This window comes from Ambystoma mexicanum, chromosome 3p, assembly GCF_040938575.1.
Source record: "Ambystoma mexicanum isolate Mex_15411 chromosome 3p, UKY_AmexF1_1, whole genome shotgun sequence".
Lineage (NCBI taxonomy): Eukaryota > Metazoa > Chordata > Amphibia > Caudata > Ambystomatidae > Ambystoma > Ambystoma mexicanum.
In genome coordinates, this window is record NC_090925.1 from 18678904 (window position 1) to 18703118 (window position 24215).

General features: G+C 47.7%; 1 protein-coding gene across 3 annotated transcripts in view; it reads left to right on the plus strand.

Moving 5' to 3' along the window:
• LOC138580080 (alpha-2-macroglobulin-like) overlaps positions 1-24215 on the plus strand; it is a 551370-nt gene that overhangs the window by 454015 nt on the left and 73140 nt on the right. For all 3 annotated transcript variants that reach the window (XM_069650342.1, XM_069650343.1, XM_069650344.1), the window contains 2 exons: positions 5731-5793; positions 19797-19959. In XM_069650342.1, the coding sequence (XP_069506443.1) occupies positions 5731-5793; positions 19797-19959 (226 nt within the window). The remainder of the gene's footprint in view (positions 1-5730; positions 5794-19796; positions 19960-24215) is intronic.

A 24215-nucleotide genomic window follows, 5' to 3' on the forward strand; every position in this document is an offset into this window, starting at 1 on the left:
TATCCGCTTTGCGTTCTCTATAGTCTCAGATAAGGTCACACTGTGGTTTACTTTGGATTTGGCTTCAGAAAGTTCAACTCTCAGTTTATCGATTTTTTCCAGATTTTCCAGATTTTTCCAGATTTTTTCCTCCAGATTTGCGGCAATCTTGTTTGAGTTTCGCTCAACGGCGGTTAGGTAGCCTTCAATGAAAGTCAGCTTGCCATTCATCGAACTTATCATAGACGTATTGTCTTTCAGAGCTTCGTGAATAGACTCGTACAGTTTGCCGAATGGATTTAGGGCTATTGTCAGGGCCGACATTATAGATAGTAGGTCCGCTTTTTTTTTGGAAGGGTTATCTTTATCTGTCACGCTTGAAATTTCGCTCAGCCGTCCTGGTAATATAGGGGTGTCTTGCTCTCTATCACTTTGAAGCTGTGCAAACTTTTCTGAAGACCTTTTCTTTGTCGGCAACAGCACTTCTTGAATGACACGGGGGGTTTCTCCTGACAGTCTGCCGGGTTGCCTTGGGTGTGAGGGTGAGTCCATGCATATTGATCCTTTGTGGGGATTAGATTGCGATCTCGTCTTTCTCTGTGTTTAGGCGAACGACCCCGAAATTGTGGGGTGGCACCTTCAATCAGTGGCTCCTTTGAAGATTCCATGGGCTCACCTCTCTTGTCAGCTGGAGAGTTTTTTAGATGAGGAGTAGACCTTTCTGACCCTATGCTCTCGGCGATGGCTTTATTCGGAGTTTGATTTGTTGTGTGACTGTCAGGAGACCTTTGGGGGGCGGCGTCAATTTTTCTTGCTTTTAATCTTGGTGAGGGTTCCCGAATCGCCTCAAGGATTTCCACATCTGAAAGTTCCAAATCTGACTCATGTTTTCTTTTGTGCTGTTTTAAAAAGTACTCTTTGAGGGATGCAGATATAAATGGAGTGGCTAGGCGTTTGGCGCCTCCCAGTACTTTGACCGGGGCTTTGCGCTGCTTTTTTGTCAGTATTTTTTCTTGTCTAACTTTGTGTTTTGTGTTTGGCTTTGCCGGCACTATCATAGGAGCTGTGGCTTGGTTTGCTGACATGGCGACACTCACCATGGGTTTAGTCAGTGATCCGGTTTTCGGCAGAGCAGGTACCTCCACTGAGCTGCTAGGAGATCCTAACGTAGATGATACGTGCTGTGCGGCCTGCCCGTGTGTTTCAGCCCCCGCAAACACAGATGGCCGGGACAGGTCCAATTTGCCTGTTTTCAACTCTTCATGAGATGAAATTTCCGCCTCTGACACTTCAAAGACCGAGTCTTCGACAAGCTGCCATTGACAGACGACAGATCATCCCCATGCTCTGATTCCCAAGAGGCGTTCGCGTTGTCTTCATTGGGGCAGAGACTTTGGTTAAGCTGTTTGTTGTTCTTTGTGGCGTCCGTTTGTAGATTAGTGGTTTGGAGTGATTGGTGGACTTGGGCAGCAGTTGTTATAGCTTGCAAGGCGGGCACCGGGGGCTGCTCCGGAATACCAACGGCGCCCAGTTTCCGGATTGCCACGTGGAAGCGCACCCCTGGCGTTGTCAGCCAGTTTGGAGTAACGCCGTCCTTAGGGCACTTCATGGGCATTATTTCCGGCCGTTTAGACTCCCGCCACGACCGTCCTCCGACAGTCTCCGGCGAGGAGTCACTCGTCATAACGGTAAGACGGCCGGAAGTTCTAGATGCTGCAGCCGCTGCGGAACTCGAAGGGATCTCAGGTGAGTGAGCAGTTTTTGGAGCGGAGTCGTTTGCAATCTCCTCATCGCTTTTTTCCATCGTCGATGTTGGTGCTGGATCGCATTTATCAAGGTTCGTAGCTCTGTTTTGTCCCGACCCACGGGGATGCTTCGGCGGGGAAAGGAGCACCCGTGGGGGGGTTTGATGGAAAAGTCAAGGCCGGTCAGTGTTTCCCATAGTTGGTCTCGACGGCTCCCTAGCGGCGCCACTTCCTGGTTTGCCATGTAGGTTAAGCTGCTGAATTTGCTGTCCGTGGGGTTCTAATGCCTCTTGCGTAGGTGTACTGCTATGCAAGCGGCGACTTATATCGGCTTCCGATGGGGACAGGGGAGCCATGACTCTTAGGGAGATCAGAATATGCAAGTTTCAAGAGTTTTGGAATCTGTCTCTGTGTCTCTCTTCAGGAAGGAGGGTGCCTTACCGCTGCCGTCTCCGTCTCCCGTCACCCGGCACCTGACAACAGACACACTGCTCCGCATACCGCGCCGCGCTCCGCGCCTGCGCAGTGCTTAAATGGAAAGTCTTTGCGGAAATAGAAGTAGGCCAACAGGATACGGCCACAAAGCAAATAGTTCGCAGAAACTGCAGCAGTAGTCCGTCCCCACGACACACACCGGACACACTGCTCCGCACACCGCGCCGCGCTCCGCGCCTGCGCGGTGCTTAAATGGAAAGTCTTCGTGGAAATAGAAGTAGGCCAACAGGATAGGGCCACAAAGCAAATAGTTCGCAGAAACTGCAGCAGTAGTCCGTCCCCACGACACACACCAGACACACTGCTCCGCACACACAAGACATTTTTGTGTTGAACCACAGCACATTAAATAAAAATTGCACCACAGATGGGGAAAAAAGTAAAGGAATGACGGGTGATTTCACACCCACTCTTCCATTTCAGCCCCCCTCGACCTCTGGCGGCAGAGAGGTCAGTGAAGGGATGAAGGTTGAGAGCCCAGACTGCCATCATGCATCTATGGCCAGCGCTTTGCAGCCAGATCCTGCCGGTTTCTTTCCTCTGATCTCCTGGTAGGGTCTATAACTGGGGGACCTTTAAAGGTGAACTGAATGGACCCCAGGCTGCCCATTTGACTGGGGTATTCCAAACATCCCTTTAAGATGAGTAGCAGTACCCTCGAGATGGATGAAGATGCAGATTCATACTCTTGCATCAAATAACTATGACAACTCAATAGTTTGGCAAAGGGAGTCTGTTTAATGACAAGTACAAAAAACGGGGAGTGCAATGAACATCAGCAACCGCTCGATCTTCCTTCTCGCTTCAACTCCACTCAATTTCAGAAAAAACACAGTATTTGTATCAAAAACTCGTCATCACTGACGTGCAATCTTAAAAAACCTAATATGCATCGTGATTGGTTATAGGAAGGTAACTTTAACATAGGTACTATAACTGTATGTGGTAACGGGGAGAGGGGATTGGATAATCAATGTCAGGTGAGGCAACTAAGCCCTTCCTTCAAAATGGCCATGATAAACGTCACTAAAAGTACGACATCCCATTGGTTCTACTCACTATAGGACCCTAGATTACACTGTCCAAAATAATTGGGTTGGCATCAACCCCATTCATACTTCTCCACTTATGTCTAGCAGCATGCAGAACAATCAGCCAGGTGCAGGGAGTTTGTCTGCACCCCAGCTTCCCTCCAATTATGTTGCAATCAATCATCACCTCAGTGGTCATGTGTCAATTACTTCTTTGTAGTTTGGCCTCGAGTCTGCTTCTTGGTCTGAGACAGTTTAAGGAGTATGGGTGTGGCAGGGATCCATGCGTAGGTGTGAAAGTCTCATCCCTTCCTGCCTGCCTTGTCATGTGATTAGAACACCGTGAAATCAACCTCTTCTTCGTGTAATTTTGTGTATTTTATTTAATTCTGCCAGTCTTTTACCATCTGTGGCTTATCTTGAGCTTTCTGAACATGATACTCTGTTCTTTTTCTCTTTAATTGTATCCACTGTTGACCTTTTCCACCCCGATACAACAATGGCTTCTTGGCATGGTTACCTTCAGCTGGGTTTCTCTCCGTCTTAGTTCTCGATTTGTTTGCTGCAACACTCTCCTCTTGAGACCTTTAGTAACCTTTGCTCAATTCTGCTTATGTGCGTAGTAGATTTATACTCATCTATAAAGTGCTTTTGAGGTAGATATGTGCATAGTTGGCGCTTGCCGCAATCTATTTACTACTAAGCATAAGCAAGCTTCACGATTTCTTTGCTTCTTGCGGTTTCTTGCATCTGTACATGTTTAAACTAACTGAATATCTTCATCGTACATATGGCATACGTTTCTGCGTCTTGACATCACATCAACTGCTTCACTTTAGGCTCAAGATGTCCCTTATCCATGATATTTCGTCTCTTTGTCAGCATTCTTAGGTCATTATATCTTCTATATGAGCGTCAGTCCGATTTCTTATGACGTCATCATTCGTCTTCTTTTATTATCTTTTTGGCTTCTTCAGGTATCTCATTCTGACAACCGTCATTCTGTCTTGACTGTAGCTATGGTTTTCTCAATGGATACTTTACTGTCCATGTTTTCTTAGGTGTCGGTACTTCAATAGGTGCTGTTACTCTTTTAGGCACTGGGCAGCGCCCAACCTCTGCTCTTTGCTGGTTTATTTGTTCATCATACGTCACATACTTTGGTGTGAAAGTACCGGGCACTACGAAGGGGCTGGCTGGAGTGTGGATGACACTTGGCACTTCCTCTTCACAGGGTTTCGAGAAGTCCAAAGAGAGAGCAGAGAGTTGGGAGCAGCTGATGGGGTCAGAAGAAAGACTCTTAGGCACGGGTTGTCCGCTGCACTCCCAGCACGGCTAAAGGGAAAGGATGAAGGGATGTGTTTGTTCAGTATGTGAGATAGAGGCATTGGCAGGGCTGGCTTAAGGGCCCCCTTTACATAGTGATGTTTGGGAACTACCTGGCCTACAGCTGGAAACCCCCTCTGAGGCAGCTGTCTGGTACGTACATGATAAGCAGGCTGTTTCCTCTTCTTCAAGCTCCAGTGGGCGATGTCCCTGAGTTTATCATTGACAGAGCTTAACAAAGGCCACACCTTCAAATTCATTATTTCCCAAGCATACACCCTGCCCCACACCAAAGAGCTGAAAGCAGGGTGAAACATGTCTGCCAAAAGAGATCTGTCTGTGGCCAGAAATGCCACATTTGAAGTGATGAGGCCTTTAGTTTGTGAAGACTGGTGCTCCTTTAGGCAGTGTGTGCTCAGCATCAGTCACAGCTTGCATTGTGTTACATAATGATGAAGAAACAGTGTTAGGAGGGGGCGAGTAGCTGAAGATCATGATGGGATCGCTGTATTGGCCTCTGCACAGCAGAACTAAGAAAAGCACCCAGCAGGCCTCTGAAACACTAAATGTCCACTTACAAAAATATATTGGACTGTTCTGTCAGAGGCACAGCCCCCTTCTACCCCCGGGTATGGGGACCATTTCAATTGAAAATCAGTTAAACACCCTGGAGCTAGGCCTTGACATAGGGGTGAAGGCTTTGATGATTTTAGCATCAACGAGCACAATACCCATTACCCGCATTACCCAATACCATTACCCACATCTATCTCTCTCTCTCGCTCGTGCTCTCTCTCCATTTCTCTCTACCTCTCCCTCTTTCTCTCACTCTCTCTTTATCTCCCTTCCTCTCTGTTTCTCTTTCTCTCCCTCAATTCCTCTCTCCTTCATTCCCTCTATCTCGCTCTCACTCAGTATATCGCCCTCTTGCTCACTCCCCCCTCTCTCTCTCTCTCTCTCTCTCTCTCTTTCTTTCTCTTTCTCTTCCTATCTCTCTCTAAATATTACCAATCCTGCGTTTCCTTTCCTCCCTACACTTCCCATTCACTATCCCTGCCTGACTATGTTTCTCCCCATTTACCCTAATGTTGACATTGTCTTTCTGCTTCCCTGAGGGCATTTCCTCACATTTCATTCATTTTTCTTTTCCACAGGATGCCCCCTCCTACAGCGCCTACATCGCCATCAATTTTGCAAAAGCTGGAGTCAGCAATTTGGTAAGAAACCTATGCAGGATTCATCCAACAGTCGCTTAAACATCATCCAAAAGACCTCGCAACAGATAGAATTCCGTGCCCAGTGCCATCACTCAGGTCCATTGGCTTATGATGACCAAGAGCCTTGCCCGCTCCATCACTCTGGTCCATTGGCCTATGATGACCAAGAGCCTTGCCCCGCTCCATCACTCAGGTCCATTGGCTTATGATGACAAAGAGCCTTGCCCCGCTCCATCACTCCGGTCCATTGGCTTATGATGACCAAGAGCATTGCCCCGCTCCATCACTCAGGTCCATTGGTTTATGATGACAAAGAGCCTTGCCCCGCTCCATCACTCCAGTCCATTGGCTTATGATGACCAAGAGCCTTGCCCCGCTCCATCACTCCAGTCCATTGGCTTATGATGACCAAGAGCCTTGCCCGCTCCATCACTCCAGTCCATTGGCTTATGATGACCAAGAGCCTTGCCCCGCTCCATCACTCAGGTCCATTGGCTTATGATGACCAAGAGCCTTGCCCCGCTCCATCACTCAGATCCATTGGCTTATGATGACAAAGAGCCCTGCCCAGCACCATCACTCAGGTCCATTGGCTTATGATGACCAAGAGCCTTGCGCTGCTCCATCACTCAGGTCCATTGGTTTATGATGACCAAGAGCCTTGCCCGCTCCATCACTCAGGTCCATTGGTTTATGATGACCAAGAGCCTTGCCCGCTCCATCACTCAGGTCCATCGGCCAATGCTGAACCAAGAGCCTTGCCCCGCTCCATCATTCCAGTCCATTGGTTTATGATGACCAAGAGCCCTGCCCAGCGCCATCACTCAGGTCCATTGGCTTATGATGACCAAGAGCCTTGCCCCGCTCCATCACTCAGGTCCATTTGCTTATGATGACCAAGAGCCTTGCCCTGCTCCATCACCCATGTCCATTGGCTTATGATGACCAAGAGCCTTGCCCGCTCCATCACTCAGGTCCATTGGCCAATGCTGAACCAAGAGCCTTGCCCCTCTCCATCATTCCAGTCCATTGGCTTATGATGACCAAGAGCCCTGCCCAGCGCCATCACTCAGGTCCATTGACTTATAATGACCAAGAGCCTTGCCCCGCTCCATCACTCAGGTCCATTGGCTTATGATGACCAAGAGCCTTGCCCCGCGCCATCACTCATGTCCATTGGCTTATGATGACCAAGAGCCTTGCCCCGCGCCATCACTCGGAGCCATTGGCTTATGATGACCAAGAGCCTTGCGCTGCTCCATCACTCATGTCCATTGGCTTATGATGACCAAGAGCCCTGCCCAGCGCCATCACTCAGGGCCATTAACCTATACTGGTGCAAGAGCCTGGCCCTGCCCCATCACTCTTATGTGGGGGAAACTCTGGGGGCGGTGGGACAACATCTTCTAAAAACAATTTGAAAATATGTGGAAAAACATTCATAGCAACTGAGAACAAGCCTTTGCACAGCCATTAGTTCTGGATTTTCTAGATCATTGTATTTTAAATGTATCGGCATGAATGTGTTCGTTCTCAGCAGAGGGGTTCCCACACCTTTGGGGACTAGGGGTTTCCTCCTAAATTACCCATGGTAATCCAGACGTGGACCCCTTGCTCACTGTGCCTTACAGAGGCTCAGCTTCACCTCACTGAGGAGGCCCGACAAGGCCGAAACATGTGTCTGGGGTTACTGATGGTACTCTTGGTCAGAGGAGAATTGCCTGGCATTTCGGTGCTGGACTGCCCTTGCGGGTGGGACCAGACGGATATGCAAATGGATATGTCTCCTCTGTGAAGGGTACAGTGAGCTAAAACGTGGTTGTAGGCCCTCCTGAGGGGAAGAAATTCTATAGAACAGGGTGTTTGACCCATGATTGTTCATTACAATGCAGCATGGCATCAACAGTGTTACAATACACCCATACGTTCCAATTAACTGGGCTGTACAATATGTTCAAGAGAAGAGCACGGCACAGAACAATCCATTTACTACTTGGCCACAGGGTAGGATGCCACCACTCTGAAATATGCTATGATATGATATGATAATGCATTTATAACGCGCCTGTACACAAGTGTTTCTAGGTATGGCAAGACAAGGTGGGAAGACAGAAGGAGGTCAAAACAAAAATCTTACTAGGCCTTATGCCATTCAGATCACGCAAGTACGGGGTTAGGGAGGTGGAGAAGTGCCGGGGCAGAACAGGAGGGGAGAGTGCAAGGGAACTTGTAAGTACTGCCGGGTGGTGGATTATAAGTGCAGAGAGTCAGGGGACTGTAGGGTTGTAGATACAGTCCCTAAGTGTTTGGGAGGCCTGGAGGCAGTGCAAGGGGCTACTGGTCATGCAGGAATCTGGTCCTGTAAGTTCAGTGGGTGGCCAAGTAACCAGTACGTGCAGCAGACAGGGACATCAGCAAGGGAGCTGAGCGGGAGAGAAAAGCGGAAGTGAGAAGGAAGGTCTTGAGTTGCTTCCGGAACTTTAGGTGGTCCTGCTCAAGTTTGAGAGAGGCAGGGAGGCTGTTCCAGAGGGTGGCCCCAGCCGAAGACAGAGATCTACCCCCACTCTCTGCCTGGAGAAGCATCTGCCCCTCAGAGAGTTGGAGGTGGATGAGCAGAGAGCTCATTGCCAGAATCCACTCTTGAGACCAGGATGCATGTCTTATTCTCATGTCCACGTTATCACAGATGGCGACCAAAGGGGGTTTTCTCCCTCTTTAGGTCAGTCTTACAATGTGTAAGGAGAGTGTGGGGTACTGCACATCCATGAAAGAAAAGAGAGTGATGGAGGTCGTGGCCCAATGTCTCACTGTGGCCGGGCACCAAAGAAGAAGGCGCCTTGCTCCCTCGATGTACAGGCTCTGCAACGATAGAGATTGGGGGTGCTGTGAGGGATATGGGGGTTGCTCATGTCGTAGGGTTTCCAATGATTATATCTAATAAAAAATAGAGAATGATATTTGAACCAATACAAAATACAGAATAAATACCTAATTTATTATAAAAAAGATATGTGGGATAATGGGTCAAATTTGGTGGGAAGGAGTTTGGTGAGGGGTATTAAACATGGGGAGACAGAGGGCTTGGAGGGGGGCAAAAGAAAATGGAAATTTCTTTCAGTATTTTCGGTTTTTTAAAATGTCATTCTCCATTTTGGGGTTAGATAAAATGCCATAGATCCGTGTCTTAGTGTTGGTAGGTCTTATTCTTTGTGGTTTAGTCTCCCCATTTTAATGTCAGTGTATAATTCTATGAGGATATTGCATTGTGTTAAACTGTAATGGCTTTTACTGCAAAATAGAGTGATGACGAACAAGATGATGAGTGAGAGAGACAGCGAGCAAGAGGGAAAGTCAGAGAGAGAGAGACAAAGAGTGAGGTGTACATGAGCAAAGGATGAAAAGATACTGAGAGTCACCAGACAGTGGGAGACTCTGTCACTGACTGAAAGATTGGGCTGGAGACAGACTCAGGGGCAGAGAAGAAGTATTACAAAGAAGGACTGTGATGAAAGAGAGGGACTGCGATGAAGAAGAAGGCCTATAGCAAAGGAGAAGGAGTGCAATGAAGGAGATGGACTGGACTGATGGAGGACTGTGATACCAGAGAAGAACTGTGATGAAAGAGAAGGACTGTGATGAAGAAGAAGGCCTATAGCAAAGGAGAAGGAGTGAAATGAAGGATAAGAATTGGACTGATGGAGGACTGTGACACCGGAGAAGGACTGTGATTAAAGAGAAGGACTGCGATGAAGAAGAAGGCCTATAGCAAAGGAGAAGGAGTGAAATGAAGGAGAAGAATTGAACTGATGGAGGACTGTGACACCGGAGAAGGACTGTGATTAAAGAGAAGGACTGCGATGAAGAAGAAGGCCTATAGCAAAGGAGAAGGAGTGCCATGAAGGAGATGGACTGGACTGATGGAGGACTGTGACACCGGAGAAGGACTGTGATGAAAGAGAAGGACTGTGATGAAGAAGAAGGTCTATGGCAAAGGAGAAGGAGTGCAATGAAGGAGAAGAATTGGACTAATGGAGGACTGTGACACCGGAGAAGGAGTGTGATTAAAGAGAAGGACTGCGATGAAGAAGAAGGCCTATAGCAAAGGAGAAGGAGTGAAATGAAGGAGAAGAATTGGACTAATGGAGGACTGTGACACCGGAGAAGGACTGTGATTAAAGAGAAGGACTATGATGAAGAAGAAGGCCTATAGCAAAGGAGAATGAGTGAAATGAAGGAGAAGAATTGGACTAATCGAGGACTGTGACACCGGAGAAGGACTGTGATTAAAGAGAAGGACTATGATGAAGAAGAAGGCCTATAGCAAAGGAAAAGGAGTGAAATGAAGGAGAAGAATTGGACTGATGGAGGACTGTGACACCGGAGAAGGACTGTGATTAAAGAGAAGGACTGCGATGAAGAAGAAGGCCTATAGCAAAGGAGAAGGAGTGCCATGAAGGAGATGGACTGGACTGATGGAGGACTGTGACACCGGAGAAGGACTGTGATGAAAGAGAAGGACTGTGATGAAGAAGAAGGTCTATAGCAAAGGAGAAGGAGTGCAATGAAGGAGAAGAACTGGACTGGTGGAGGACTGTGATGAAGAAGAAGGCCTATAGCAAAGGAGAAGGAGTGAAATGAAGGAGAAGAATTGGACTGATGGAGGACTGTGACACCGGAGAAGGACTGTGATTAAAGAGAAGGACTGCGATGAAGAAGAAGGCCTATAGCAAAGGAGAAGGAATGCCATGAAGGAGATGGACTTGACTAATGGAGGACTGTGACACCAGAGAAGGACTGTGATGAAAGAGAAGGACTGCGATGAAGAAGAAGGCCTATAGCAAAGGAGAAGGAGTGCAATGAAGGAGATGGACTGAACTGATGAAGGACTGTGACACCAGAGAAGGACTGTGATGAAAGAGAAGGACTGCGATGAAGAAGAAGGCCTATAGCAAAGGAGAAAGAGTGCAATGAAGGAGATGGACTGAACTGATGGAGGACTGTGACACCGGAGAAGGACTGTGATGAAAGAGAAGGATTGTGATGAAGAAGAAGTCCTATAGCAAAGGAGAAGGAGTTCAATGAAGGAGATGGACTGGATTGATGGAGGACTGTGATACCAGAGAAGATCTGTGATGAAATAGAAGGACTGCGATGAAGAACAAGGCCTATAGCAAATAAGAAGGAGTGCAATGAAGGAGAAGAACTGGACTGATGGAGGACTGTGATGAAAGAGAAGGACTGTGATGAAGAAGAAGGCTTATAGCAAAGGAGAAGGAGTGCCATGAAGGAGTTGGACTGGACTGATGGAGGACTGTGACACCAGAGAAGGACTGTGATGAAAGAGAAGGACTGCGATGAAGAAGAAGGCCTATAGCAAAAGAGAAGGAGTGCAATGAAGGAGATGGACTGAACTGATGGAGGACTGTGACACCGGAGAAGAACTGTGATGAAAGAGAAGGACTGCGATGAAGAAGAAGGCCTATAGCAAAGGAGAAGGAGTTCAGTGAAAGAGATGGACTGAACTGATGGAGGACTGTGACACCGGAGAAGGACTGTGATGAACGAGAAGGACTGCGATGAAGAGGAAGGCCTATAGCAAAGGTGAAGGAGTGCAATGAAGGAGAAGAACTGGACTGATGGAGGACTGTGATAAAAGAGAAGGACTGCGATGAAGAAGAAGGCCTATAGCAAAGGAGAAGGAGTGCAATGAAGGAGAAGAACTGGACTGATGGAGGACTGTGATGAAAGAGAAGGACTGCGATGAAGAAGAAGGCCTATAGCAAAGTAGAAGGAGTGCAATGAAGGAGATGGACTGGACTGATGTAGGACTGTGACACCGGAGAAGAACTGTTATGAAAGAGAAAAACTGCGATGAAGAAGAAGGTCTATAGCAAAGGAGAAGGAGTGCAATGTAGGAGAAGAACTGGACTGATAGAGGACTGTGACAATGGATAAGGAATGTGATGAAAGAGAATGACTGCGATGAAGAAGAAGGTCTATAGCAAAGGAGAATGAGTGCAATGAAGGAGAAGAACTGGAATGATGGAGGACTGTGATGATAGAGAAGGAATGCGATGAAGAAGAAGGCCTATAGCAAAGGAGAAGGAGTGCAATGAGGGAGATGGACTGGATGGATGGAGGACTGTGACACCGGAGAAGAACTGTGATGAAAGAGAAGGACTGCGATGAAGAAGAAGGCCTATAGCAAAGGAGAAGGAGTACAATGAATGAGATGGACTGGAATGATGGAGGACTGTGATATCAGAGAAGAACTGTGATGAAAGAGAAGGACTGTGATGAAGAAGAAGGCCTATAGCAATGGAGAAGGGGTGAAATGAAGGAGAAGAACTGGACTGATGGAGGACTGTGACACCGGAGAAAGGACTGTGATTAAAGAGAAGGACTGTGATGAAGAAGAAGGCCTTTAGCAAAGGAGAAGGAGTGCAATGAAGGAGAAGGACTGGAATGATGGAGGACTGTGATAACAGAGAAGAACTGTGATGAAAAAGAAGGACTGTGATGAAGAAGAAGCCATATGGCAAAAGAGAAGGAGTGCAATGTAGGATAAGAACTGGACTGATGGAGGACTGTGACACCAGAGAAGGACTGTGATGAAAGAGAATGACTGCGATGAAGAAGAAGGCCTATAGCAAAGGAGAAGGAGTGCAATGAAGGAGAAGAACTGGACTGATGGAGGACTGTGATGAAAGAGAAGGACTGCGATGAAGAAGAAGGTCTATAGCAAAGGAGAAGGAGTACAATGAAGGAGAAGAACTGGACTGATGGAGAACTGTGATGAAAGAGAAGGACTGTGATGAAGAAGAAGGCCTATAGCAAAGGAGAAGGAGTGCAATGAAGGAGATGGACTGGACTGATGGAAGACTGTGACACCAGAGAAGGACTGTGATGAAAGAGAAGGACTGTGATGAAGAAGAAGGCCTATAGCAAAGGAGAAGGAGTGCAATGAAGGAGATGGACAGGACTGATGGAGGACTGTGATATCGGAGAAGGACTCTGATGAAAGAGAAGGACTGCGATGAAGAAGAAGGATTATAGCAAAGGTGAAGGAGTGCAATGAAGGAGATGGACTGGACTGATGGAGGACTTTGATATCGGAGAAGGACTCTGATGAAAGAGAAGGACTGCGATGAAGAAGAAGGCCTATAGCAAAAGAGAAGGAGTGTAATGTAGGAGAAGAACTGGACTGATGGAGGACAGTGATAAAAGAGAAGGACTGTGATGAAGAAGAAGGCCTATAGCAAAGGAGAAGGAGTGCAATGAAGGAGAAGAATTGGACTGATGGAGGAGTGTGACACCAGAGAAGGACTGTGGTGAAGGAGAGGAACTGATAAAGGCAAAGGGCAAATATTGTGATGAAGGATAGCGATGAAAGAAATGGACTGTAATTAAAAAGTCACACCTGGTTCGCAGCCTTCCCTTCCAGGATCCTTGTGCAAAACACCACACAGTTGACAAGACCTGGAAAATAGGTTTTGTACAAGCTGCTTGTCAACAGAATTTGATTTTGTGGGCGCCTTTGATATTCACATGCACACCTTGTTCAACTAAATAGGCTGTAACTTATGGAATTCTTGTGACACGCCCATGCATGGTCGTGGGCAGATTGGTAATAGCGAACTAGCACTGTAATACAGACTGGCTTTTTAACTGATTCTATACCATGTAATTAGATGGAATTTATAGGGTAGTGTTTGGTGGATGAAATTTGTAGAATAAAGGGTGGTTTTATCATTTAACTTGTTTTGCAAAGGTGCACAACAAATCAAGTTCTGTTGACAAGCAATTTGTACAAAACATAGTTTCCAGTTCTTGACAATTAAGTGGTGTTTTCCTCTGTGATGAAAGAGGACTGCGACAAAGGAAAAGGGTTGTGTCTGAGCAAGACTGGGATGGAGAAGGGCTGTGGAGAAGGATTGTGAGGAACAGGGACTGTCATGAAGGAGCGTGTCGAAGAAGGACTGTGACAAATGAGAAGAATTGTGATGAATGAATGTGACCAATAAAATTGACTTTGACTTAGGAGGACTTTTATGAAGAAGGATCATGAGGAAGCAGAAGGACTGTGAGGAAGGATCATGAGGAAGGAGAAGGACTGTGAAGAAGGATCATGAGGAAGCAGAAGGACTGTGAAGAAAGATCATGAGGAAGCAGAAGGACTGTAAAGAAGTATCATGAGGAAGGAGAAGGACTGCGAAGAACCATGAAGAAGCAGAAGGACTGTGAAGAAGGATCATGAGGAAGCAGAAGGACTGTGAAGAAGAAAGACTGATGAAGAAGGACTAGAATGAAGGAGGACTGTTACAGTGGAGAAGGACTGTGATGATCGACTGATGAAAGACTAAAGAAAGATAAGCACTTTGACAAAGAAGTACTGTGATGAATTATGATATGATATGATATGATATTTTATTTATATCGCGCTCATACACGTGTTTTTCAGAGCGCGACCAAGCAAATGGAAGGGAACAAAGGAGAACAAAAAATAAAAACAACAATCTTACTAGGCCCAGTGACATTAAGAACGCGCAAGTGCATGGAGAAGGGAAAGGGGGGAAAGTGCGTGGAAGGGGGAGAAGTGGAAAGTGCAGAACAGAGGAGAGAAAAAAATAAGTTAAATAAATGAATAAATACAGGCAATGAAAAAGTGGTAGTTCAGCCAGCAAGTGGTAAGTGCAAGATTAATCAGATAGGGTATATCTGATAAGTGCAGAGGAAGTGTGGGGCACTGTATGGGTACAGATACAGAACCCAGTGCAATGGGAGGCCTGGAGGCAGTGCAGGAGGGAGGCAGGGTGAGCAGGTACGTGGGCCCGAAGGACAGAGGGTGTCCAGGTGCACAGTGCCAAGGGAGAAAAACAGGTTAGCAGGGGAGAAGAGGGGTAAAGGCAGAAACGAAGAGGAAGGTCTTGAGCTGTGTCCGGAACAAGAGATGGTTCTCCTCAAGTTTCAAGGTGGCCGGTAGGCTGTTCCAAAGAGAGGCCCCAGCTGAAAACAGAGATCTGCCCCCAGCTTGTTTCTTTGAAAAACAACTAACCCTGAGGGAGTTAGAGGTAGAGGAGCAAAGCGCTCGAGAGGGGAGGTATTTGCACAGGGATAGTCGAAGGTGTTTTGGACCCAGGCCCCAGAAAGCTTTGTGGACAATGCAGAGAGTTTTAAATGTAATCCTTGCATCCACTGGGAGCCAATGAAGGGTTTTCAGAGCTGGAGAGATATGATCCAAGGGTTTGAGGCCAAGGGCAAGTCGTGCAGTCCTGTTCTGGATTAGTTGTAGAGGGCAGAGAGTGGGGGCAGGTAGATTTAGAAAGAGGCTGTTACAGTAGTCCAACCTGGAGAGAACCAGAGATTGAGAGACAGTGAGCTTCTGGGGGAAGGAGAGGAAAGGCAGAGTACCTCTGAGGAGGTGCAGTAAGAAGTTTGACTTTTTCGAGACGTCAGAAATGTGTGCGGAGAAAGAAAGTGTGGAGTCAAAGATGACCCAAGGTTCTTGGCCTCGCAGGTGGGGGTAGGAGGAGGGCCAAGGGAGGCCGGGCAGAGAGTAAGGGGAAAGGATGGTGAAGGTGTACCGATGAGGAGGATCTCAGTCTTGTTGCCATTTAGACAAAGATCGCTGGCAGTACACCAATTTTGAATGTCGATTAGGCAATCAGAGATGAGGGAGGGAGAGGAGTTGACTGAGAGCAGCGTGAAAATGAGTTGGGCGTCATCAGCATAGAACTGGAAGTTTGAGCAGAAAATGGAAATGCAGTAGGCGAGAGCTGCCAGCTATTGGTTGAAAAGCCAGGGCGAGAGGTTAGATCCCTGGGGAACACCACAGGTAGAGACGGAGATTGATGAAAGGAAGGACCCAAGTTGTAACTGGGAGGGGCGATCAGAGAGGAAAGAGGTCAGCCAGGCCAGAGCCTGATCGGTGATACCCAGGTTGTCACGGAGACGGTTGAGCAGGGTGGTGTGGTTGACCGTGTCGAAGGCAGAGGAGAGATCAAATAGGATAAGGAGAAGGGGAATGTTAGAGTCAAGTTTGGAGAGCAGATCTTCACGGATGTCGAGGAGAGCACTTTTCCGTGCTTCTGGCAGCTCTGAAGCCAGATTGGTGGTCATGGAGAGAGCCAATAGAATTGGAATGAAGGTTTAGCTGAGAGATGGCCAACTTTTCCAGGAGTTTACCCAAAAAGGGAGTAATGGAAATTGGGCGATAGTTAGCCGGACAAGAAGGATCGGCTGTGGGTTTCTTGAGAAGAGGATGCACAAGTGAGTGCTTCAGGGGGGAGGGGAAGGATCCTGAGGCAAAGGAGTGGTTGCAGAAATCGGCAAGGGCCGGAGCAAGGGTATCAATGTGGTCCTTAAAGGTTTTAGAGGAGCAGGGATGGACTTGTTTTGATGAGGCTTTCATAGATCGGTACCTCATCAGGGGAGAAAAAAGGAAAGGAGGAGAAAGAGGGTGGGGGTTAGCTGGAGGAGGGACAGCAAGCAGAGACAGAGAGGGGAGAGGAGGGGGAGCGGAGGAAAAGGTGGACAAGATGTCCTGGGTTTTAGAGATAAAGTGAGCAGCAAGGGCATTGCAAAGAGCCTGCTAAGTGAGAGAGGGGGGTGGAGACTGCAGCAGGGTTGGCCAGCTCCTTGCAGATTTTAAACAGTTCGGCCGAGTTGTTAGATGCCGCAGAGACACAAGCTTGAATGTGGGCTCTCTTCTTGGTGAGGACAGAGAGTCGGTATTGCCTTTGGAGCAGGTGACAGGCCCGTTTGTCAGAGGATGAACAGGAAGCCCTCCATTTCCTCTCAGCCACCCTACACTTACGTTTAAGCATAGCTAGGTCAGAGTCATACCAGGAATTGCACTTGGCTTTGGACTTCAAATGGATCCTCATGACAGGGGAAAGAGTATCAAGAGTAGCAGAAATAGAAGAGTAGAGAAGGGACAGGGCTGTGTCAGGGTGTGACTCAGCCAAAGGACGAGTGGGGGGGGGGGGAGAAGGTGGCAGCGAAAGCCTCAACTGACAAGCGCTTCATGGGCCGGATGTCCGAGAAGGTAGGTGGTAATCTTGGGGAAGGCTTGGCTTGAGGGAAGGAGATGGAAAGATGAGAGGAGAGGAGGCAGTGATCACTCCAGGAGAGAGGAGTGGTGAGGGGAATAGAGAGAGGGAGGCCAGAGGAGATCAAGACATAAAGTGTGTGACCAGCAGAGTGAGTCAGGCCGGAGGGGAGGATGGAGAGGGAGAGTGAATCGCAGAGGTTGCGAAAGAGCACAGATGATGAACAGGGAGAATCCAGATGGATATTGAGGTCACCAATGAGAAGGAGTTGAATGTTGAGAAGGGCAGATGACGTGCAAGGGCTGTGGCCAAGGAGAAGGACTGGATGCAATGACAGACTGTAACAGAGGACTATGATAGAGGAGAAGGGCTATGATGGACGCTGAAGAAGGACGAAGGACTGTGATGAAGGCGTAGAACTGTTACGAAGCAGGACTACGATGAAGGAGCAATGTGTAAAGTGTGAAAGAGTAAGGAATGTGATGAAGAAGAAGGAATGTTACCAAGGAATATTATGACTAAGGAGAAGGTTGTGAGGAAGGCCTGCGAAGAAGAGAATGATTGTGACGAAGGAGAAAGATTGTGACGAAGGAGAAAGGCTCTGACAAATGAGAAGGGCTATGACGAAGGAGAAAGATTATGATGAAGGCGAAAGACTGTGACAAAAGAAAAGGACTGAGATGAAGGAGAATGACTCCTTCTCAGCACCCACTCTCTTCTCTCTGCTCAGTAGCATTGATTGGAACACAAGATAGCACTCACATCAAAGACAGCCAGATAGGATGCATACACTAAGCTTGGATGCACGCACCCCATGTGGGCAGAAGACAGCCTGAATTGGAGTGTATCCTGACACCTGTCGGAAGGCTGAGACTACAGAAATGCATTGGTAAAGTTGAGTTTTCCAACTTTCAGCCAAAAACTAGAAATGACAAACAGATATGTGTGATCGACAGCCAGATGTACACATTATAATGTCCCTGTTTGCTTGGTGAAGGATGAAAGAGAAGGCTTTCAGGCAAATAAACCGCATTTTATGTCCGCATGTTTGCTTAGTTAGGAAGACATTTAGGGGATGCAATGTAAAGGCAGGGCACAGACAAAGTGTAAGTCAAACAGAAGTGTTTCTTTAAGAAACCTTCCAATATTAGAAGAATTTAGATAGCAACCTCAGTGCATGTAGGTCATGGTGAAAGACGCATCAGTTTGAAAGGTATAGCAGAGAGGAGCTTTTTATAAGTGCCAGGGACGAGGATGCTCCTCCTTTTTGCATAGACTGGCATAGCAGCCTGGCACTTAAGGAGTTCCTGTAAAGTTGAGTACAGATCAAAATGTACTCTGTGCAATTTCCTTTGCAGAGCTTCTTACTGCACGTGTGCCATGCAGGTGCCACCCACCCGGTTCTTTTTTCAGTTTTTGTATTCTCGGCCTTGTAGTCCTGTGTTTATAGCAGGAAAGGTAAAACTACAAATCCCAGAACCAAGGAAATGCATTCTGAAAAGGTGTGAATGATCGGAGTGTTATAATTAACAGAGTTTCTGAATATCGAGCGCCTCCCTCAAACATAATGCAGATGTGTTTTGACCACGATTTATTTCACATGACCACGTTTTTGTTGGCAACATTTTCACTGCACACCTCTTAAGCATGTGGTACATGTGACCTTTGATGTTTGTGCTGCAATACATCATTGCTCCAATGAGCTCCTTCCTGTCTGCCTCGTGTCAGCCAGCAAATAAATACATCATCTGGGGACCTGTGGAAACTGTGGCAGGACAGAATGCGTGAGTGTTCATCCAGGCAGGGCATAAGTGAGTGTTCATCCAGGCAGGGCATGCCTGACGTTGCCATGTCAGGGTCAGGCAAAGCCGGCAGGACAGAATGCGTTCATTGTTTATCCAGGCTGGGCATGCCTGACGTTGCCATGTCAGGGTCAGGCAAAGCCGTGGCAGGACAGAATGCATTGAGTGTTCATCCAGGCAGGGCATGCCTGACGTTGCCATGTCAGGGTCAGGCAAAGCCGTGGCAGGACAGAATGCATTGAGTGTTCATCCAGGCAGGGCATGCCTGACGTTGCCATGTAAGGGACAGGCAAAGCCGTGGCAGGACAGAATGAATTGAGTGTTCATCCAGGCAGGGCCATGCCTGACATTGCCATGTAAGGGACAGGCAAAGCCGTGGCAGGACAGAATGCATTGATTGTGCGACGTTGCCATGTCAGGGTCAGGCAAAGCCACAACGGTAAGATGGGCTGCTGTATTCTTAAACAAATGCAAATAGCTCATGCTTCAGCCAATACTAAACAGTAACTAAACATAATTAGTGTGTGTAGCACAACCATAACTGTGCCCAATAAATGGAAACTCACACTAAGAGTGTTCGCTCCTTTCTCTGAAACAGATTTGGTCAATAGAAGAAGGCCTTTCATTGCGTGCAATGCACATTATTAGGAAGTTCGATTCAATCCGTCAGTAGGGCCTTTGCTGTTCCCAAAACACAGCAATAAGGGGATGAATCCGGCCTCGATGGTGCCCAGTGCGGTCCATTGGGGAATCAGAAGCATAGGTGCCCTCTTCATGCCCACCAATGATTACAGCTAATTGGGTGGCAGCATTTCCCATTATTTGCCGGCGTCGTTGGGGAATGGGACTCAATGGACCCTATGTCTGTCATGCTATACGCATTTGTGACGCGGAAGACCCTGATTATATCAAGACTTTGCTGCTTCCGGTAAGGAAGGGTCTGCGCGCTTTAGGATGTATCCAGATGTCCCCAGGACCTGCTTCTGACTGAAGTCGACGGGCCTGATTCATGGAAGTGTTTTATAATGGCGCAATCCCATAGGAACACGTTCCGTTAATCAGCCTTAATATGCCTTTTGAGAAGTGAGGCGGCTTTTCAGCTTTTGCCCAATCTAATTCTGTGTGCTTCTTTCTCTTTCCATGGTGCCAGCATCCGGTGCAGAGCAAGGTCTTGGAGTACTTGGACTCTGTCGTGGAGACAACGGCTAAAACCCATGCCCAGGCTATGGTGTGCCTGGCCTTCGCCTCGTCTGGAAACGTGGAGAAGCAGAAGCTCCTGCTGGGAAAGCTGGCAGCCAAAGCCGTCAACGAAGGTTTGTACTCATTGTTCCTTCCATTGTCTGAGGTACAGAAGGCAAGAGAAGAGGGGGAACAGTGTGGTGGGCTAGGAGTAACTAGGACCTGCGCAAGCGCATTCATCTGGCTGCTAGGGAGCAACTAGGCTCTTTAACGTCCACATAATCAGGCTTTCGAAAGCGATTCTGGCCTGGGAATTAAGGCGTGCATGTGGTGAGAACGTGCATGTAGAAAGTGGCGAGCAGAGTGTGGTCTCCTGTTCCACTTTTTACTCAAGCCAGCCGGGATTACTGGCGGGGTGAGAGGCCCAATGCTCCATCACCTGTCTGGCTCACGGCATCTGCTACCTTGACCAGGGGACTAGTGACCTGGGGCGGCTATTGTCACACTGGCTGTACTTCCAGACACGCGAAGAGGCAGTCCAGAGGTGGAAGGGTGCCAATTCTCCTACAACATCACCCAGCTTTAAATTCTGCTCCATGGCAGGAAAAGGCCTGTAGGCCGACACTGGCGACTCAGGACATGTGTTTAGTATGCAGTGAGTTTGACTCGAAGATGGGTCCCACCCTGGGATTGGGGTCTCAGATGTATGCCAGTGTTACGACAGAGGAAGAAAGGGGTTTGAACCCAGGTTGATTCAGAATACTGTCTAGTAACACAGCATGTTATGGAGTAAATTTCAAGGGGTAAATTGAACGCCATGATGTGGCACGACGACAAAGTCTCCTGGTGATGTTTACAGATGCATTCCACCCTTCAGTGGCATCTGCGCTGCACTAGTGCAGCTCAAAGGACTTGAGATTTGATTCCCATGTTGTAAGTGTGTGCCAGTGGGGGGCATCCTACCACTTGGCATTGGGAGCCGCCGTTATGTTATGTTAAATTTGTTTTTAAAGCTCTCAAACACCCAAGAGCAACTTGGCGCTAGCTCCAGGAAGGCCGCCACGGAAGGTGAGAACAGATACGTTTTAAGAAGATGCCTGAATACTACATAATTCTCTGTGGCCCTGAGGGCAAGAGGGAGAGAGTTCCACAGTTTATCTGCGGCGACGGAGAAAGAGCGACCACCCATGCGAGCAAGCCTAAAGCGAGGAACCAGCACCAGGCAAGCACTGGCAGAACCAAGCATCCTAACAGGCACATGAGGGTGAAACTTGGCCTGAAGGATTTCAGTCCCAGCGCCATAGAAAGCACTGTGAACCAGGCAAAGAACCTTGGAATGGATGCGTTTGCCAACAGGAAGCCAATGAACGCTTAGAAGAACAGGAGAAATACGCAAGTGTCCTGATGTAGAAGTGGCCCCTCTGGCAGCAGAGCGGTGATGCACCTGAAGCCGCCAGATCCAGCAGGCAGATGGAGCCAGGAGCAAGGAATTACAGTAATCTAAAAATGGCAGGACTTGGGCGGCAACTGCGGGTGACGTCATTACTCATTGCAGAATCACTCAAAAGTGTTCCCATAAAACAATGTAAATGCTGATAGGATGCCCCCTACTGTGACACGTTTACAACATGGGAATCAAATCTCAAGACCTGGGCGCTGCACTAGTGTAGAGCAGACGCCACGGATGGATGGAAGGTATCCGTAAACAGACATTCATTTGATCACCAAGAGAATATGCAAATTATGTAAAGACTCACAGGAGAACATTAAATGTGATAAACTGCTTTGTTCTGATGAAGGTCCCTTACACACAATTAAGATTTTTGTGGACCGAAACGCAACGTGTCAACGACTACACTATGTCAAAATAATCTTGACCTACTACATTGTTGTTTTAGAAATTAGAGCACATTCAACTGCTGGTTTTTCCTTTGTGATGAACTCTGGTCTTGCTGGTGTTGCTATCCCACAGGAATTGAATATCAAGCATTTTGCAGCTTCTTGATTTTTAAGGGTCCATGCACTTTAAGCACTTTTCAGCTCTGGGATGTTTTGGGAGATTTTTGGATGAAATAAAATGATAGATTTCTATTAGGGTTATGCAAGGATTTGGACCTTCATTGGTTTTCTTTCAGAATGTCTTGAACGTTTATCATGTTACTGGACTTCACGCGTTGGAGACGCTTTGTTGAAAAGGAATGATCTGTTCCTGATGAGTCAGAGCAGGTGACCAGGTCCTCACGTTCTGTGTATGCTCTTCCTGCTGACATTAGATGTGTGGAGAAGTGTTGCCACGCCACCTGCCCTTCTTTATCTCAGCTCTGTAACCTCTCCCTCTCCGCTGGACTCTTCCCTGCCTCCTTCAAACCTGCAACTGTTTTACCCCTAATGAAGAACCCCTCTGCTGACCCAAACAACCCCGCAAACTGTCACTCAGTTTCTCTCCTTCCCCATTATTCAAAGGTCTTTGAGTGTGTCGCCTTCAAGCAGATCTCTACATACGTTGAGGTCAATGGCCTTGGAGATCCAGTTCAATCGGGCTTCCGAGGTAAGCACTCCACCAAGACTCAGTCATGTCTTCAACTTTCTCAGCTCGTGGGCTTTATTCCGACAAATAAATCATAAAAGCAGCAATTCCTAAATACGTCATTGCACCATGAAATCATCAAGTCTTCAGATCATCAAAGCTACAAATGGATACCACGTATTGCACTGTCTCATAATGCAAAAAAAGTCACAAAATGACTTCCACATAAAACTAAATAGACCCCTTCTGCTTCTTTAGGCGGGCTCGCCATGCCCACTTAAGGCAACTAATGGTTGCGAAAACAGCAGGAACATCAGCAGAGTCTAAGCACAAAGCATGGCTTCAGCGACTGTCCTGCAGCCGCTGCTTAAGAGGAGTGGCTTCAGAAAGCGTTTCCTCCACGGCTTGGTCACGGGGCATAACATTATTACATGACGCGAGTCTTCATCAGGATCTTTGCGTAACATACACATTGAAGAAACGGCGTTATTCCACTAGCGTAACAGCGCTGTAGAGGGCAGGATCCCAAAATGAAACTTTAGGAAGAAAGATGTTTCATATTTGGAGCGGATATAATCCAGGTGGTCCTCACAGCCTACCTGGCTTTTAATGGCAAGATAGCGGGCCAAAGATTCAGAGGCTCGAGATTTCAACATCATACCACCCTCCACCTTGACCAACGTCGCACTTTTTACCACTACTTTAGCAACAGGGGTTAAGTTACACCAATAGTCCCCAAGCCCCATGTCCCCCAGCAAATCTGTAAACATGGGTAACCCACTTCAAGATGTACCCCCCTGCTGGGAAAAAACATACAAGAGTGCCTCTCTATATTTAAAAAGATTTTCATATGTACATAAACGGACCCAATAGAGCACCGGTCGCAACTGACAGATCGACTCGATCCCCTGCATACCCGTCTCTAGCAGTAGTGGCATACTGGGTGCACTGTTGGGTCGCGACTGGCTGATCGAGTCGATCCCCTGCATACCCGTCTCTAGCAGTACTGGCCTATTTGGTGCAATGTTTGGTCGCAACTAACAAATCGACTCAATCCCCTGCATACCCGTCTCTAGCAGTACTGGCATATTTGGTGCACCGTTGGATCGCAACTGACAAATCGACTCGATCCCCTGCATACCCATCTCTAGAAGCACTGGGCTATTTGGCGCACTGTTGGGTCGCAACTGACAAATCGACTCAATCCCCTGCATACCCGTCTCTAGCAGTACTGGCATATTTGGCGCACTGTCGGGTCGCAACTGACAAATCGACTTGATCCCCTGCATACCCGTCTCTAGAAGTACTGGGCTATTTGGCGCACTGTTGGGTCGCGACTGGCAGATCGACTCAATCCCCTGCATACCCGTCTCTAGCAGTACTGGCATATTTGGCGCACTGTCGGGTCGCAACTGACAAATCGACTTGATCCCCTGCATACCCGTCTCTAGCAGTACTGGGCTATTTGGCGCACTGTTGGGTCGCGACTGGCAGATCGACTCAATCCCCTGCATACCAGTCTCTAGCAGTACCAGCATATTTGGTGCCCTGTTGGGCAGCACAAGTAGATCACTAAAGGGTGAGCTCAGCCCCATACTATGCAGCTTGTATTGCCTTGTCTGCACGTTATATGTCTGTAAAGAAACACACACTGCCCCATTGCCATACTCATTGATAAACCTGGCAAGGGCACTACCATAACTAGCCAACATTAGCCTAACCTTCTCCAGCTGCAATGACCAACCGCAAGATGCCATCACCCCCAAATACTCATAAGTAATGACTTGCCCAGCCTACTGCCCTGATGCTTTCTCCTGACATTAGTATTAAAGACCATGGACTTGTTTTGCTGATATTAAGTGA